The sequence below is a fragment of the Artibeus jamaicensis genome, unplaced genomic scaffold, assembly GCF_021234435.1.
Source record: "Artibeus jamaicensis isolate MK-2021 breed Jamaican fruit bat unplaced genomic scaffold, CSHL_Jam_final contig_354, whole genome shotgun sequence".
Taxonomy (NCBI): domain Eukaryota; kingdom Metazoa; phylum Chordata; class Mammalia; order Chiroptera; family Phyllostomidae; genus Artibeus; species Artibeus jamaicensis.
In genome coordinates, this window is record NW_026521803.1 from 7,866,022 (window position 1) to 7,884,731 (window position 18,710).

Here is an 18,710-nt window from a genome sequence, read left to right on the forward strand (position 1 = left end):
CTGGATGGATGTGGTTTCTTTAATTACATTGTTGTCAGACTTATACTCAACTCAATTGCTGATGGTTCTGAGTAATGGCTTTCTATATTTTAGTTGTAATTTTGGTGTAGTTGTGGGAGGAGACTCCAGCATCTTGACTGGAAGAGCCTACCATTCTTATTTTTATTTTTAATTTTCTCCTATTTTAATAGAGATTTATTTATTTTTAGAAAGAGGGGAAGGGAGAGAGAAAGAGAGGGAGAGAAACATCAATGTGGGTGGCTTTTGCACATCCCCAACTGGGAATCGGGCCGGCAACCCAGGTGTGTGCACTGACTGGAAATCGAACTGGCAACCCTTTGGTTCACAGGCCAGCACTCAATCCACTGAGCCACACCAGCCAGGGCAGAGCCTACAGTTTTTAAGTGTCAGGAATTTAGATGTCATTTGATGTAAACATACATACAGAAAAGTACACAAACCGTATCTGAATCATATGTAATGAGGTCAAGAAACATCATTAACAGCAACCCAGAAGCCCCCTTGTGCCCCTCCCAGTCACTGTTCTTTCAAGAAGGGTAATCACTATCCTGATTTCCAACAGCATACCTTATGTTAGCCCGTCGTTGAGAGTGGTATACCACTTTTATTAGTGGTTTGGGTATTTCCACTTTTATCTGGTGACATAGGGACTGCATGTATGGAAGCTCTCCCTCACACTCCTTACCCCCAGAAGGTGTCATATATTGTTTATCTTATGTAGGCAAATTCCAGTGATTGGCGTGAGAAATTAGGGAAAATAGAAAATGAACTTTAGTCTTCCTGCTACTACTGAATGCTTCAGATATTTGAACCTTTAACTCAATTTTCTTATCTTTTTGTAGAGAGTGACTTGCCTATTATTTACCATATTTTGCTGTGTGTAATGTGCACTTTTTGGCCCAAATTTCTGAGGGTAAAATAAGGTTATGCATTAGACGTGGGTAATACTAATTCTGTATCTCTATAAAGATTTTGAATTATTTTATTTATGCTTATGCATTAAAAGTGTAACTCTAGCCCGGGCTGGTGTGGCTCAGTGGATTGAGCATTGGCCTGCAAACTAAAGGGTCACTGGCTTGATTCCCAATCAGGGCACATGCCTGGGTTGCAGGCCAGGTCCCCAGTAGGGGGCGCTCAAAAGGCAACCACACTGATGTTTCTCTCCCTCTCTCTCGCTCTTCCCCTCTCTAAAAATTAAATAAATAAAATCTTTCTAAAAAGTGTAACTCTAGAAAGCAATAATGATATCTATATGCAAAATAATACCCTGGAATATGATAATCAGTTTTGTTTCTAAGCACAAATAAATAAATAAATGAATTAAAATTTAAAATGCAAGATTTTTTTCTGAAATTTTGGGCCAAAAATGTGCATGTGCATTGTACATGGGAGCACATTCATTCTACATGGTAAAATATGGTAAATATGAAGATATCATTTATCTTTCCAGCAGCATGAATATAAAAAGAATGAAAGAAAATAAAAGTATAAAAATACCTTAAATTATCTATTTCATTACCTTCTTCTGCCTCAGTTTCTGGTATTTTAAAGATATTTTCACACTTTCTTTCATACACTTTAAATAATGGCAAATTCATAGATCTATATAGTTTGAATATCTTGAGCTGACTTTAGTTTTAATATCTACCTGTTTAACACCAACTAGAATGCCTAAAAATTCTTTTAAAAATTCTTATCAAATGCTCTGAGGATATAGAGTGACTAGAACCCTCATAAATTCTTGGTGGGAATGCACATGGTACAGACCATTTAGAAAATAGTTTGTCATTTTATTTTTTAAAAGATTTTATTTATTTATCTTTAGAGGGGAAGGGAAGGAGAGAAGGAGAGAAATATCAGTGTATGGTTGCTTCTCATGCATCCCCTGCTGGGAACTGGCCTGCAACCCAGACATGTGCCCTGACTGGGAATTGAACTGGTGATCTTTTAGTTTGCAGGCTGGCACTCAATTCACTGAGCCACACCAGCCAGGGCAGTTTGTCAGTTTCTCATCAAGTGAAACATACACTTACCATACTATCTATCAATCCCACTCCTAAGTATCTTTCACAAATGAAAACTTACATTTACACAAAAACCTATATGCAGATGTTTACAGTGGCTGTATTCATAGTCACTGAGAATTAAAAATAACACAGATGTCCTTCAACCAGTGAATGAATAAGCAAATTACGGTACATCCATACAATGGAATAGTACTCAGAAATAAAAAAGAATGAACCAGTGAATATATATATATATGTGAATTTTAAGGGAATATATGAATTTTATATGGATCATATAAATATAGATTAATTTTACATGCATTTTGCTAAGAGAAAGAAGCCAGACTCAAAAGGCTTAAACAATGAATAATATAATTTATATAACACTCTGAAAAAGGCAAAACTGTATGGAGGAAACAGATTCATGGTTGCCAGGGTTTGTGGGGGTGAAGAGGATGGTTTTCTGTAAATATCATGGGGTAATTATGCAGGTGACAAAAAAGATTGCATGTGAAACTGTGGTAGTAGACACACAACTCCATGCATTTGTTAAGCCCATAAAACTGTTTGCAACAAACAGTAAACTTTATATAAATTTTTAAAATCCGCCAGGACGTGGAGAGGAGGATGGAATGCAGGTGGTGACAAATCAATCTAAACTGTATTACATACAGATGAGTCATGTAACCACAAAGAAAGGAGGCGAGCAACTGAAAAACTGTTTTGACTGAATATTGTGAGTAAAAGACTAAAAGAATAGTACTCAAAAAGAAGTACTGTAGTTAGTAAATTTGTTTTTCACAAGGGTGTAGTTTAGGAATTTGGAAACTACTTGTAATCTAGTTTCATTTGTGTTGTTCAACAAATAAATATGTTATCATCAAAACCAGGTTTCTCACTGGGAGAAGTTACAAATAAGGAAACGGGGGCGGTTAGAAATCATTTGTGTTGCTAAAATGGAGTCAGAGGTGTCATTATTGACTCATGTTTATTTATAGATGATAGATATAGATGTCTGTACATGACGTGTACAATTTTTTCCTAACTCCACTGAGGGGCCCAGTAAGTAGTAGGATGCCAGTAGCAATGAGAATATCTAGCAGCCAGGTTTTATTTTTTAAATACCATTACTTAATAAAAGGAACCAGGGCTTCTTAAAGAACTAGTAGATTCCAAGCCTGAAATAGGGAAAAATACAGTGGCGCCAGAGGGCTTGGGTGCAGCGGAAGCAGGGGAGTATGGGAGGAACATTTCAAAGGGACATAGAAACCAGCCAGAGAGAATTCCGAAGTTGAAATAACTTGCCTGTTGACCTGATTCTGTTGATTAACGAAGACATCCAGATGTCGAGTGACATTCCCTAAGGCTACATAGCATCTTCATCACAACAAAGCATTTCAAATACCTTACTTATGCCTCAGACTTTTACACTGTTGTCTTGGCACGAATCCAGCATTTTTGCTTTCATCATCACCTAGAGAGACGAGTGTCTGATAAAAACCCGTTTTGACTCTTGTCTGATTCTACTAGTCAAGAATGGAGCAAAAATTTGTATTTCAGGACAGAGTTTGCAGTCTCAAAAACAAGATTTAAATAGAATTTGAAGTGGATAATGTGTAAAATTAAAACTTTAAAGTATTTATAATGAAAAGAAATGGACAATTTGGACATTTCTCTTCTACTTGGAATACTGGGATTGCTTTGCTTCCAGAACCAGTCTGTTTTTCTAGGTATATTGCAGTTTTATCAAGAAGATTTTCAGCTTCTAAATGCTTAAAAATTTTCTTTGCTGATCTGAGAAAAGTAAAACATAATAGGTAAAAAAAAAAAAAAAAGAGAAAGCTTCAACAACAAAATAATGATAGTGTTGAATTATAACTCAAAGACAAAAAGTTCATGAGTCTATGCCAGTGACTTTCAAACTTTCTCATCTCATGGCATATAAACTAATTACTAAAATACTGAGGCACACATAAAATAGTATATTTTTTTGCCAGTCTGACAAAAAATAGGTATAATTTTGACAGATGTAGAAAAAAATAGTAATAGTGAGCTCAAAAGTGACTTTAAAAAATTCAGGTGTCTATATTTATATATAAGGATTTCTGGCAGCAAGAATTAACCAATCAGATGAAAACTTATTATGCAATGTGACAAATAAAATGCAACTTTATTATAAGACCTATATATTTATGGTTGAAGACAGGGCATTCACACTAGACAGCTATTGTTGTGTTGGCTGTTCTTGTTATATACTTAGGGGGAAGGGAAGGAGAGAGGGAGAGAAACATAATAGTTGCTCCCCCCACTCTACCAGCCAGGGCCCTGTTCTTATTTTTTTATTTGACAATCTAAGGGAAAAGAGGTCAGTGCCCCTGATTGAAGTAGTCAGGTATTCCATGTTTTAAAAATTCTTGTGACATACTTGTTGAAGATTGCTGGTATGCTGAAATCAGGAAACTAATAAATAAAGAAATGGGTGGGGGAAAGAAGTGACAACTCTTCCTTTAAGAATTCCAGTTATAAACACAGAAGGAATGTGGGAAGTAGAAGATAACCTTCAGAACACCACAGTATTGCTGCAGTAACCTTTACCAATGAATGGGCCAAAGTTTAAACAGAAATACATGGGATATTCACATAGTCTCAAAGTATCTCCCTTCCACCCCACCCCGCCAAACACTAAGTAATTACGAATAGTAACTTTATGGTGGCAAATCCTGGCAGGCACCATCTTGGCCAAAAGTTGAAGGTTAATTTCACCATACAGATTAACATGTACTTTTCCTCCTCCCCTGAACCAATGTATTTTTGATAGAGAAGGCTACTTTACTAATAAAAACATCATTTTATTTTGATTTGGTTTATAAAAGTAGATACCTTCTCATAATAACTTTTACATTACTATAGCACTTAATAGTTCACAAAGTATTTTCACATATATATTTTTTCTCTTTAATCCTCATGCTAGCACTGTGATATTGATATTACCATATGCCTTTTATAGTTGAAGAAACTGAAGCCTAGAAAGGCTAAATGATTTGCCTCAGGTCAAATGGTAGATTAGGTAGATTAATAGCAGAGCTCAGAATCAAATTCAAGTGCTGTGAATTTAAGTTCAAATTTATTTTTGAATAAGTGATCTTAAAAGAACTAGGAATTATCACCGATGATTATAAAGAGCTCTAAGTAAATGTAGAGAATATTAGGCATTTTACATATACATATATAATATAAATATATAATAAATATAAAATATAGCATATATTTCAGAATATATCATGAAAATATTGGTATATAATAGTTTATTATACATTATAGTTATCAAAAAACCCTAGGTTTTTACCTAGGGGTTTCAAAGGCCATATTGGAACATGTCTATATGGCTTTAGGAGAAATAAACTATATTCAGGGTCCAAAAATTAAGTAGTATGCATGCTTCATTTTGAGCTTGGAAAAAAGAGAAAAAAACAAAAAGAACTGCTTGTGTCTGCTCATAGGTAAGGCAAAGCAGATAAATGGAGGAGTTAAAATTTATGGGTACCAAATAGTAAATTGACAGTTAAAATGACATAATGCTCTTTTGCGATCATTCAGATCTGCTAATATACTGGTAGCCTGTCTATTCATATCGAGCTGATACTGAGTCCTTGGTAATAGGGTCAACAGTAAACCAGAAAGACAGATGGAAAAGGTGATCATTGTACTGCTTACAAAATTTGTGTACCAGGATCTAACTCTGGGGGGAGATAACCCTTTATAGAGGTGCAAATATACAACTGTCCTATCATATTTTAATATTGTATCATGGTCTTAACTGACAGCAAAGTCTTACTTATTTGATCAAAGTTATTATATTTTTTAAGAGATATTCAGAGGTATAAATTATTCTTGTCAAGTTCTTGCCTTTCACTATTTTCAAAGTAATTCCCACATTTAGGTGGTTGAAGAATAGAGCCAGGAAAAGTGTCTCTTAATTTCACTTTAGGAATAATGAGCACTGTTGAATAATTCACAGCTTTATAATGCATATGACAGAAGTGGAAACATCTTTATCAGCACAAGGCCCATGAATATATAAAAATCAAGTCTTTGCTTAGCAATACAATTTAAATGTGAAAGAATAAAATGAATTACATACAGCAATTTTTACTGAGCTAGGTCTCAATGCTGACAACCAACATCATATTGTAGAAGTAACGCCAGGTTATATTCTGTAGTTTGGCTGGTTTGTACAATAGAAAAAGTTAGGGCCAAAGCACTGTCATTGCAAGTGAGAACTGGAGTTATAATAGCACATTTCCTAAGTATTTTTAAAACTTTTCATAATATATTTTATTGATTATGCCATTACAGTTGTCCCCTTCCCCCCCTTCACTCCCCTCCGCCCTGCATACCCCCTCCCACCCACATGCCCCCCCTTAGTTCATGTCTGTGTCATAAGTTCTTTAGCTTCTACATTTCCCACACTACTCTTGCCCTCCCTGTCTATTTTCTCCCCTCCGTCTATGCTACTTGTTCTCTGTACCTTCTCCCCCTTCTCCTCCTCCCACTCCCCTGTTGCTAACCCTCCACATGATCTCCATTTCTGTGGCTCTGCTCCTGTTCTAGTTGTTTGCTTAGTTTGTTTTTGTTTTAGGTGTGGTTGTTAATAACTGTGAATTTGCTGTCCTTTCACTGTTCATATTTTTTATCTTCTTTTTCTTAGATAATCCCTTTAACATTTCATATAATAAGGGCTTGGTAATGATGAACTCCTTGAACTTGACCTTATCTGAGAAGCACTTTATCTGCCCTTCCATTCTAAATTAAAGCTTTGCTGGATAGAGCAATATTGGTTGTAGGTCTTTAGATTTCATGACTTGGAAAACTTCTTTAGATTTCATGACTTGAGAAATCACCTGACACTTTGATGGGAACTCCTCTCTTGCTGTTTGTAGGATTCTCTCCTTCATTTTAATCTTGGCTAATATAATTATGATGTGCCTTATTATGTTCCTCCTTAGGTCCACCTTCTTTGGGACTCTCTAAGCTTCCTGGACTTCCTGGAAGTCTATTTCCTTTGCCAGATTGGGGAAGTTCTCCTTTATTATTTGTTCAAATAACTTTTCCACTTGTTGCTGTTCCTCTTCCTGTTCTGGTACCCCTACAATTCTAATGTTGGAACATTTAAAGATGTCCTGGAGGTTCCTAAGCCTCTCCTCATTTTTTTGAATTTTTGTTTCTTCATTCTTTTCTGTTTGGTTGTTTCTTTCTTCTTTTAGGTACACTCCATTGATTTGAGACCCAGTTTTCTTTCCATCATTATTGGTTCCCTGTGCATTTGCCTTCATTTCACTTAGTGTAGCCTTCATTTTTTCATCTAATTGGCAACCAAAATCAATCAGTTCTGTGAGCATCCTGATCATCGGTGTTTTGAACTGTGCATCTGATAGGTTGGCTATCTGTTCCTTGCTTAGTTGTATTTTTTCTAGAGCTTTGATCTGTTCTTCTATTTGGGCCATTTTTTTTTTTGTCTTGTTGCGCCTGTTATGTATGAGGAGCGGAGCCTTAGGTGTTTGCCAGTGTGGGACAACTCAGTTGCTGGGTTGTGACTCTGTATGTGGGGGTGGGGTTGGAGAGGGAACAATGGCACTCGCTCCACCCTCTCTCAGATTTCAGTCCCTTCTGTTGCTTCCCACAAGCAAACTGGGACCTTCCAGTGCCGGTTCCTGGGTGGGCGGGCTTGTGTACATTCTAGGACCCTGTGGGTCTCTCCAACAAACTCTTCTGTGTTGCTGGAAGTCTCTCCTGATACCTCAACTTCTACAGGTGTTTTCAATCAGTGTTTTGAGGCTTTATTTCCCAGCTGGAGCCCTGGATTGCATGGTCTGTCTTGCTCCCCAGTTTTGCCTGGTTTGTCTGCATTTGGATGTGTGACCGCCTGGTCAGCCAGCCACCTTGCTTGGTCTGCCCGCTGCCACCCTGTGCCTGGGGTCTGCCAGTCACAACCTGTGTCCCTGGGGTTGGCCCACTGTTGTCTTGCACACCCAGGGTCCATCAGCTGCTCCCTGCATCCATCAGCTGTTCCCTGTGTGCCTGGGGTCCATCAACCACTGCTTTTTCTTTTGCCATGACCCCTCTCCAACCTGCTGCTTGACTCTGCCTCTCCTACCAGTCTGGATGAATGTGTCTATTTTAACTCCTTGGTTGTCAGACTTCTGTACAGTTCAATTTTCTGTCAGTTCTGGTTGTGTTTTTGTTTCTGGATTTAAAAATATATATTTTATTTATTTTTAGAGACAGGGGAAGGGAAGGAGAAAGAGTGTAAGAGAAACATCAATAAGTGGTTGCCTTTCATATGTCCCCTACTGGGGACCTGCCCTGCAACCCAGGCATGTGCCCTGACTGGGAACCGAACCAGTGACCCTTTGCTTCACAGGCCTGTGCTCAATCCACTGAGGTACATCAGCCAGTGCTCTGTTTTCTAGATTTCTGTTGTCCTTATTTTGGTTGTATGAAGAGGCATACTGTGTCTACCTATGCTTCCATCTTGGCTGGAAGTTGCCCGCTGACTGAAAGTGATTCTTATTACTGAATCAGAATATTTTGCACAGACCGGAAAGCATTGGTATTATCCGTGCTGTCATCCCAGACTTAATTATAGGGGAGTCTGCAAGTATTATCAGGAACACTAATAGAAACTCTCTAACAGGTGGCATACTTAGTAAATAATTTTGTGTTAATGTGCTTTTCTTTTCTATCTGGTTCTCGTAATGCCTGTGATACCTGGGGCAAAAATATACATATTTTATGAGCAAGTTGAAATAGTAAAATATGAGGGGAAAGATGCTGAATGGTGTGAAAGATATTTCTATTGGCTGGCTAGCACAATAATCATTGCCAATGCCCTATCCCTGGCCTGCCTCCACAATTGGGAAAATTCACAGACTTGATTTCCCAGCCTGTTACTCAGCCAGGGTGGCCATGTGACACAGTTCTGGCCAAAGGATATAAGGGCAAATCTTCCGGAAAAGCTGTCACTTTCCCTAAAGGGCAGATGTATCTCCTGCTGAGGGATGGAGATGAAACAGAAAGAGACTGAGTCTTTGATGACACCAGTAAACCCCCACACCAGCCCTGGCCTTGGAGTCTTCTTGTGACATAAGATAATTATATCAATATATTATTATTATTAATTCACTGTTAGACAGGCTTCTTGTAGCTGAAAGTATTTTTAATTGGTACACATGGTGTGAGTCCAATATTCTGGAAACAGTGAGTAAAACAATTTTAGTACTTCTACTAATGCAATTCATGAATTTATCATAAATTGCTTTTTAGGGATAACTTTTTTGTAGACAAAAACTCACAAAGAAACAATTAAAGTGGTAGAATTTATTTTAATATAATGATATATATATGCATATATATATTTAAAAAATAAGCATGTAAACTATAATCATTATAAAACATGAACCAGCCTTAATTTAATATTATTAGAATAAAAGAGCATGTATAGAAGTCAGTCTAACATTGTTGCATTTGACTTTTCAAGTTAGAATACATAAAATATTAGCGTGTTGTATTTTATCTTATTTCAGTTTACATGTTATCATCATTAGGTATAAATACTCTTAGGAATGTGCCAACTTACAACTTACATTCAAATAACCAAAATCTCTCAAGTTATTAAAGTACCATTAAATCACATAAATGAATAATCTAAAAAAAAACACCTAAATTAAAACCCTGAGGAATTAAAATATTTTTACATAATAGTTTTGGTTAAGTGCAATTCCATGTCTGTACTACTTTAAGGTCATACTTGGTAAGGCATAGTAAAAATAAAATCTACACAAATCACAGTCTAAATCTACATTTTATTTCTTGCTACAAAGTTGTTTTGTTTCCTAAAAAAGTAGTTTTTGCATGTCATTCGAGATCTCTTCACCACCTGCTGGCTTATTTGCTTTATATATAGTAATTAAGATTTGTGCACACTAAGCTGAGCTGCTTTATATGGTGGTTCAGACAAAATGCACCTGAAGAACTACATGTTGGAGAGTTCATGTCCATGCTCAACCATGGCCTGCACAAACTGCTTGAAGACTCGATCCATATAAGTGGACTGCCTTGGCCAGATACCCTCCAGAAAACCAATATGGCCTCCATAAGAAGTAAGGACCAAAGCAACATTAGGATTTTGCTTAGCAGTTTCTATTGGAATAGCTTGGGGTGGGGGTATAGGGAAGGTGAGGAGGGGTAAGAGGAAAGGAGAGAGAAAAATACATAATTATTACCAAATTTTTGGTAATAAGGAAATAAGAAAGAATACATATCATTATCATTTCCAATCATTATAAACAAAATACCATTAGATAAGCAAATCTTTGTAATGATTATGGCTAATAGAATAAGTTTGTCTAATTTATATCAACTATCTATATTCTAATAATAGTTTATGTTTACAATTATGTACTGGACCTGAAAGAATTCCTGAAAGAATCCATCCAAGTGTTTAATCATAACACAAAAGAACAGGCCCAGTCTTGTTGTAAGAAATTAAAATGAGATATTTCAAGGAGTGTTATGCTATAAGATTCCCACTTAGATGTTATACCAAGGAAGAAAAACAACTGATCTTACTACTTTTGTGAGAGTTATAAATTTATTGTGTATGAGTTTGGTTAACTTTATGTGAAGTTAGACTCCTTGGGCCAAATAGTGGCTGTATCAAGGATTCAAAATTATACATGTGATTTATATAGTAAAAACATCTATAGATAGCAAAAAAAAAAAGGAATAAAATACTAGTCTAAGTGGTCACGGTGATTATCTTTGGGTGGTGAAAAACACTGGTAATACGCTGGCTGGGTGGCTCAGTTGGTTGGAGCATCATCCTGTAAACTGAAAGGCTGCAGGTTTGATCCCCGGTCAGGGCCAATGTTTAGGTTGCAAGTTGAGTCCCCAATTGGGGCAACCAATTGATGTTTCTCACATCAATATTTCTCTCCCTCACTTTTACTCTCTCCCTCCATTTTACTCTCTGTAAAATCAGTAAGCATGGCCTTGGGTGAGGATTCAATCAATCAATCAATCAATCAATAAAAGTATCACCACACCCAAAGTCATATAGATTTTTTAAAAATTGGTGATTATTTTTTCTTTATATTCCTTCTCTGAATTTTTATGTATAGCCAGGAAAAAGGAAAACTTTATTTTGAAATTATAGTGGCTATATTTAAATAATTCACCCATAATGAGAGTCTTTTTATATGCTCTACAAAATCTACCCGAGTAAAAACTTTACTCTAAAGGATATGAATTAGAGTTCAAACAGTGAAAATGTTTTGATTTAAGATCTATAATGGATCCCAACCTGGCATGAAGTGTTTCAATTTGATAGGCTAAATCTCACCTCCCTAATTAAAATAACATGGTTGGTGCAGTAATTAGACTTTCATATCTTGGGCAGAGTCATAGAGGTAAATGAGCTAACTATAGGTCAGATCTCCCCACCCCATGCCTTTCTAATGAAGGGAAAGAAGCTAACGCACTGTAAGGAGAACTGAACTACTTCTAAGACAGAGCTGCTGCTGTGCCTAAGTTGTCTGTTTAGATAGTAAACCAAATATGACCCCTCACAATACTCCCTACATCAAGGCCCAACAAGGCAAGTTCTTGTCTAAAAGGGGTCCTGAACTCAGGTCCTCAGGCAGCCACACCTAAAAATGAACATCTACCTTGGGATGAGACGTGGGAGGAGCAGGGGCAAAAGAAAGAAACACTGTCTTTCTTTTCTTTTTCACCTCACATTAAGGCTTGGATTTAGAGTGCAACATTTACTTGGAATGGGATTATTAAGAGCCCCAACTGTACACTCTGAATGCACTCTGCAATTTCTAACATTGAAAGTTACAGTCATGTCAGGAGAACAAAAGGCTGTCCACACTGAGTCATGTGAAAGATGCTGGCTGCCTTCCCTCTCAGAATGCAGACAATTGTCCACTATTTCAGTGCTGCAAGACTATTTTAAAGGCTTGAGAAAGAATAGGAAATAGTGAGTTTAAACTTCAACCAAGTAGGTCAGACTAAATGCTGGGAAATTTTTGTTGGTATGAGAAGGGTCAGTGAAATATAAAAATAGATGAAAAATACTAGACTTCCTTAAGTCAATAGATAGGCTAAACAATCACCATGTAATTCAGTTAATATTAAAGTTTACAGTTTAATTTTCTGATTTGTGGTCAAAGGCCAAATGTTTCAGTCATCTAATGTTATCTGTCATTAATCATAAATCACACAACAAAATAATATCCCCTAGAGAGATGATAGGTGATTTTTTCTTACATACTTCGGGGGATTTTCTGAAAACTAGACAATACATATGTTTTATGTTTGCAGTCAGAATAATTTTTTTATGAAGTAGTTGGGGAAAATGTTTTAAAGTATTTAGGGGGAAATAGGGAGAAAAAGTTTTATATAAATTTAAAACTTTCTGATGTTTCCTTGAAAAAAACTAGAGGTCAAGTTTACTTTGCAATGTAAACTTATGATGTTTCATTGAAAAAGTGAAACATTTACATTACTTTGTGATGTAAACTTTGTGATGTTTCACTGAAAAAAACTAGAGGTCAAGTTTATTGATTCTTAAGATAGTATGATTACTTCTAATCATCTTATATTGCTTCAATGTGTGAACACATGCATATCTTTATTATCAAATTCCATATTTCTTGAATTAAGAGCAAAGAAGTTAAGTTGGGCATAATTTTCTTTTATACAGTATCCAGAGGGAAGACAAAGACTGTTTCCTTCAAATACAACTTTAGAATCTGTATGTGCTACACTCATTAAGATATTCAGATACCATGTTATACAGTCTCAAGTTGTCTTCCAGGTTAAAAGGGGAGAAATATTCTAAAGCTTTCTTTCAGTATAGGAAGGAACTTCAGGAAGAAGAGGAAAAGTGATGACAATGTACTTTTGAGGCAAAGATACTGTAACATACATTGTCCAAAGAACAGTGTATTTGATGAGAAGGAAAGGTTATACAAATGAGAACAAGCAAAATATTAAGAGTCATAATTTGTTCTCACAGTGAACTAGATAAGGGCCTGTGACAACATTTAAAGTAATCTGGTAACTTTAGATACTAAATTATGAGTTATCTATTTTTTTTTGTTTAATGCAGTGGGAAACATTATAAGGCTGACATTTTATTTCTTATTACTGTATTTTGTTTCAAAAAACAATATTTAAAAAACAGTTAATTCATCTCAAAATGTATATAAAGGTGTTAATCTCACCATGACTGGGTGAAAAAACGTCATCCACAGAATTCAGACACAACACTGGAATCCCTACTGATTTTAGTCTACGATTTGGACTGGCATCAGTATAATAATCATCAATTGTTCGGTATCCAAACATGACTGAAGTGAATCGCTTATCGAACTCTCTGATGGATTTAGCCTGAAAAACAAAAACAGGTTATAACTGTTCTCAGGATCAAAAGAGAAAATAAAAGTATTACGTAGAGTTCTTCTCCCACCTTCATGACGTAATCCATGTCAATCTGTTTCACAAACATATGCCGGTGCCTGGAACAAAAGAATTTCAGAAGTAAAAAATTAGGGTCATTCTCATCTCAAACATACCTAAAATATGTAGTATGCAGCGCAGGGCAGCAAGCTGGTGTTCAATAATTATTTACTTAACAAGACATAGCAGGAGTACACTGATATTTGTCCAAAAGACATTTTTTAAAGTACAATACTTTTTTCTTAAGTGAGAAAGAATGAGCCAGCTCTATACTAATAAATGTAAGTATTGTTTCATAACAAATGAGACCTACACTACGCTGCTATATTACACCGGTTTGGCCAAAAAGGCCTTATGGAAGCCAGAGCTTTAAGCTGAATTAATTATCTGAAGATATTATTTTTTAAATTGCTATAATGAAAACTAGAATTTATATTTTTATGTACTTATTTTATAAACATTAGTCATTTTTATTCTGTAACCCATATCTTAACTTAAATCATTCCCTTCACTTTTCTTGCTACTGTCTCCCATTCTGGTGATCAATAGTAATTAATAATTCTTTAGTATTATAGCAATATTTTATAATCAACATCTGTAATTTTAAAAATAGGTTAAATTTAATCTAATGCTTAATATCAACTTTTGAGTAACTATGGTTTTCAATAAGTCATGCACAAATTAACTGATTTTATTTAGAGTTTATATTTAAATTTATCATTCACTTAAATATGTATAGTGAGAGTCATCAAAAAATAAATGGAAACATATTCCATTTACAGAAACAGTATGGTTTTTTGCTACCATATTGTTTAACTGTTATAAAATACACAGTTCCAGAAAAACCAATGCAAAGATGGTCTTTTGATAATATTAAGAACTTGGGGGACTGAGAATATCCAAGTGAACTGAATTCTTTTAAGCCTCTAAAACATACTGAAGTAACATGGTTCCTTAAATACTGTCAGCACATACTTAAGGAGCCATATTATTTAGCACTGAAAACAATATTACTTACTACTTAGGATAAAATTTGGTACTGATAATATTAGCAACAAGTAGAAAACCCTGGGAAGCAGCTCATAATGTTACTCAACACACTGGATACCAATGTTTTTAGTCTTTTAGAATAATTTAGAGCAGTGGCAGAACAATGATCTTCACAGCGGAGGCCTGCACCCTGGGGGTTGTATAGGGAATCCAGAAGGGCACAGAAAGAAAACATTAGAACTTTCATCTATATTTTGTTTATACTTCAAATCTTTTTACTTTTGATACATTTCTAATATAGAGAATATTTGGTGGAATACTAATGCATGTAATGTAACATAAATATACATCTATTAACAGGGCTATGCTTTTATTTTGCTTGCTTGTTTATTTTGTTGTTTAGTAAAATAAAAACAAAGACACTGAAATAGAGAACAGGGGGGACAGCGACCAGAGGGGAGAGGGGAGGGAATTTCAGGGGGAAAAGGGGAGGGGCTTAGAGGAACCAGTATAAAGGACACATGGACAACAGCTAAGGGGGGTTGAAATGGGAGGGAGGTGGGGAGCAAGGGAGGGGGGTGGGCTGGGATGGGAGTAAAAGACAGAAAACTGTACTTGAAAAATAAATAAAAAAAAAAAGAAAAAGAAAAAGACAGTGCTATGCTTTAAAACTCTCTATTGTTGGGGCTTATAATCCCCAAATTTTGGAGATAGCAGGTTTTAGAGATGACTCACTTATTAACTGAAGACTGGAGGCAAGTTGTCAAATAATAATTAAAAAGCAGCCAGTTCAGCGGTTTCTCCAATGACTCTGAGCAAGCAAAAGTATTCCATCCAACTGAAAACGTTGCAGCTGCCTTCAAAGGAGTTTTCCGCCCCATTTTGCCCAGGTAATTTAGAAGCAGCATTCTAAAATGAGAAACAGGAAACTCAGTGATGAATTTATTTCTCTCAAGACATCCCATTTTCTAATGATGGACTTTATAAACTATGGGGAAGAAAAACATAAACCAGTGTTTAAAGTACTTTATCTTGGGAAAGCATGCAAGTATCTTCATTCTCTTCTTACACTCAGTCATATACTTGTTTCTCTTGCAGTCGACTGTACTGTGAGTGGGACAAAGCACACAGTGATTGCTTATACCTGCATCCTTCTATAAAGTAAAACATGAAAACTCCACTGTACAAGTGCTTTTGTTTTTTCAAAATGATATTGGGGATTTATTAAAATTTTGCAGATCCCTGCACCCCAGCCCCCAGTTGAATATTTAATTTAGTATGTGAGGGTGTTTCAGGTAAAGTTTTTCTATCAAGGACTATGGAGTGAATGTATTGGGCTGGGGTGGTGTGGCTATAATCTCTGCTGCAACCACTTAACTCTGCAATTGCAAAAACAGCCGTCCACAGCCAATACATAAGTAAATGGACATGGCCATGATCCAATTAAACAATTTATACCTACACTGAAATTCAAATTTCATATAACTTTCACGTCATGAAATATTCTTCTTCTTTTATTTTTTCAGTTATTTCAAAACATAATAACCATTATTAGATCTTGGACTGCACAAAAACAGACAGCTGGTCAGATCTGGCCTGCACACTGTGGTTTTTCAACCTTTGTTTGGCATAGAAGAAAACTCACAGAAGGGAAGGTAATCAAATGTGGCTGCATGTTGGAATCACCTGGGGAGTTTTAAAACTATTGTAGATGTCTGGGTCTCACCCTCGAAGGTTTTGAAGAATCGTTCTGGGTGGCCATTCTGATTGCCTCTGCTTACTTGTACCAGATAGAAAGTCTCTAAAGGCCTCCCTAGTCTAGTTAGATTTTCTGAGTCAAGGCAGAGAGATTGGCCTGTAAAGTAACTAGTTTTCTCCTTCCTGTTATGTATCCTTACTTCTTATCACATAGTTTCCTCTTTGTTCTAATTTTCCTGATTCTACCCTGTTCTAATCTATTTTGGTTAAAGAGACAAATATGGAGTTTAACATAATACCAATGTTAGAAATCTAAGTTTAACATTGCTATCTAAGAGAAATGATGATGTTCTGAATTCTGCTTCTTATTCTAGTATTTTTCATTCTTTATTTCTCCAATTGCCTAGGTTCTTCTGAAATGCAAGAAATGGGTAAAAATTCTCATTCATTTTTTCAACCCAAATGGCTTACTGAGTGAATGTGATGAGGTTTTAGATGTTAAAAAATGGATACTTCATTACAGTTTTAGGAAACTATAATGACTCTTTGTATATAGAATGTGGTTCGCTAAGCTATTTAAAGGGTTAATGGTTATGCTTCTGCAAAGGGTTCATTCTATGGGTTCTCATTTTGGTGGCCCTGTTTTTTTGGCTGAAGGTCAGAGATTTCTGAGAGGCTGAAGAAATGGGCAAATTGGAAAGGGCTAAAGGAAAGCCATCACATGTAGTACCAGGAGTAGCTATGGCCAGTTAGGTGGCTAGAGAACTTCTTGGTTATTACTCAGGAGCAAAATAATGTCAAGATGTTACCTCCAAAAGCATCATTTTATTAAACAAAAAAATGACTCCATTTTTTCACTCCTCAAAAAAGGTACAAAGAGGGAGACAGTGAGAGAGATATAAAATTCATTGATTAAGAGACTTAAAAGGCATATCAATCCCAATGTATGGATTTTATCTGGCTCCCATCTCTACAAATCAGCCAACCAACCAGCTGACAACTGGGGAAATGTGACACTGACTAAATATTTGATAATATTTAGGAATTATTGTTAGTTTTGTTCAGGTATGATAATGCTATTGAATGTTTGTTTTTTAAAGAGTTTTAGTTACTTACTGCGAATTTACCAATTTACTGAGAGACTAGAATCAGTCTGGGTCTACAGCAGCGTTAGCTTCTTGGTTAGACCCAGTTCTGGTTCAAAGCTCCTACTTGACTCCCGGCATCACAGGCTTGAGGATTACCCCAGTCTGGGGGTTGAGAAGGGCGAGCACTGGGCATAAGCATTTTGGACAGATGCTATTGTCTGTTGCACTCCAAAAGAAAAAATGTGTCACGCTGTATAAAACACATCCCCAAGTGGTAAGCTGACTTGGGAACGTGTCTCAGTGCTAGGCAACTAGAAAGGGTGCTTCCTTTGAACAATTTACAAGGCATTAATATTCAACCAGCTGCAAAGGCTAATGGTCAAGTTCTGCCTTTGGGCACCGAGGATTCAATGTGACATGAATAGGCATTTCCCAGGAGCTTCTGAATAGAGAATCTGGGCCTGTTTATGTAAGGTCTGGCCTTAAAAGTCAAGAATTTATAAGATTAAGGGAAAAAAGTTCAGCTGGCACCCTGTCCTTTTAGGTTCACATTATGAGACAAAGGAAACAAAAGCGAAATTCTGTCCATTAAGCACCATTCAGAGATTCTGCCTAGGCTTTCTGCATTGATTCAGATTTCTCCCTTTAGTAGGTCAAGTCAGACCTTCCATGCTAATGTAAGAAATGTATTCTTTTCTTCTTAGTTTATGTTTATCAGACTCTAAAAAGGTGTTTAAAGCCTATTTTTTAGAGTCTATCATTTGTAAAAGCTGTTCATTTTTAAATAAATATGCTCTTAAGATTATCTGAAAATTGACAATTAATTCAATTATAAAATTGAAAAAAATTTGCATCTCATGTGTTGATTTTAAAGAATATTTTTGGACAGTGGTATAGGGAGTCTGAAGTTCCAGATAATAAAAACTTTGGATTTTATTAAGTATCACTACAACAAAAAATATAAACACTACTAGTAGAGATGAACCTAAATATATACATGGTATTAGAGTTCCAAAAAAGCCCTAATGTAATTGTAAGCAGCACAACTTACAATAATATTCATGTGGTTAAAATATCAGATGGACTAGGGAGCTAACACAATTTTACAGTTTCTAGGACAGCATTGCAGGGTAGGTCCATCTGCCCAATAACCAAACTAAACCAACCAACAAACAAAACCACCACCAGAAAAAAAAAAGTTTTTTAAGGCCTCTTCAGTTGGAGAGAGCAATGATTACTTCTAGGGAGAGAAGCGATTACTCCTAAAATTGGAGTGATAAAAGTCATGCTACAGATTCAGCTTCCTGAGTGGTCCAGGAAAACATAGGTACAGGTTGAGCTGGGAGTACATCGGGGACTCTAAAGGTTCACATAGAAGCTA

The 18,710-nt window shown here is 36.0% G+C and overlaps 1 protein-coding gene across 1 annotated transcript in view; it reads right to left on the reverse strand.

The window, feature by feature from the left end:
* Nucleotides 1–9,426: 9,426 nt before the first annotated feature.
* ABHD3 (abhydrolase domain containing 3, phospholipase) overlaps nt 9,427–18,710 on the reverse strand; it is a 42,923-nt gene continuing 33,639 nt past the window's right edge. The window contains exons 6-9 of the mRNA XM_037161551.2: nt 15,279–15,452; nt 13,564–13,612; nt 13,319–13,484; nt 9,427–10,238 (exon numbers count right to left, since the gene is read on the reverse strand). Coding sequence (XP_037017446.1) covers nt 10,060–10,238; nt 13,319–13,484; nt 13,564–13,612; nt 15,279–15,452 — 568 coding nt within the window. The 3' untranslated portion in view covers nt 9,427–10,059. The remainder of the gene's footprint in view (nt 10,239–13,318; nt 13,485–13,563; nt 13,613–15,278; nt 15,453–18,710) is intronic.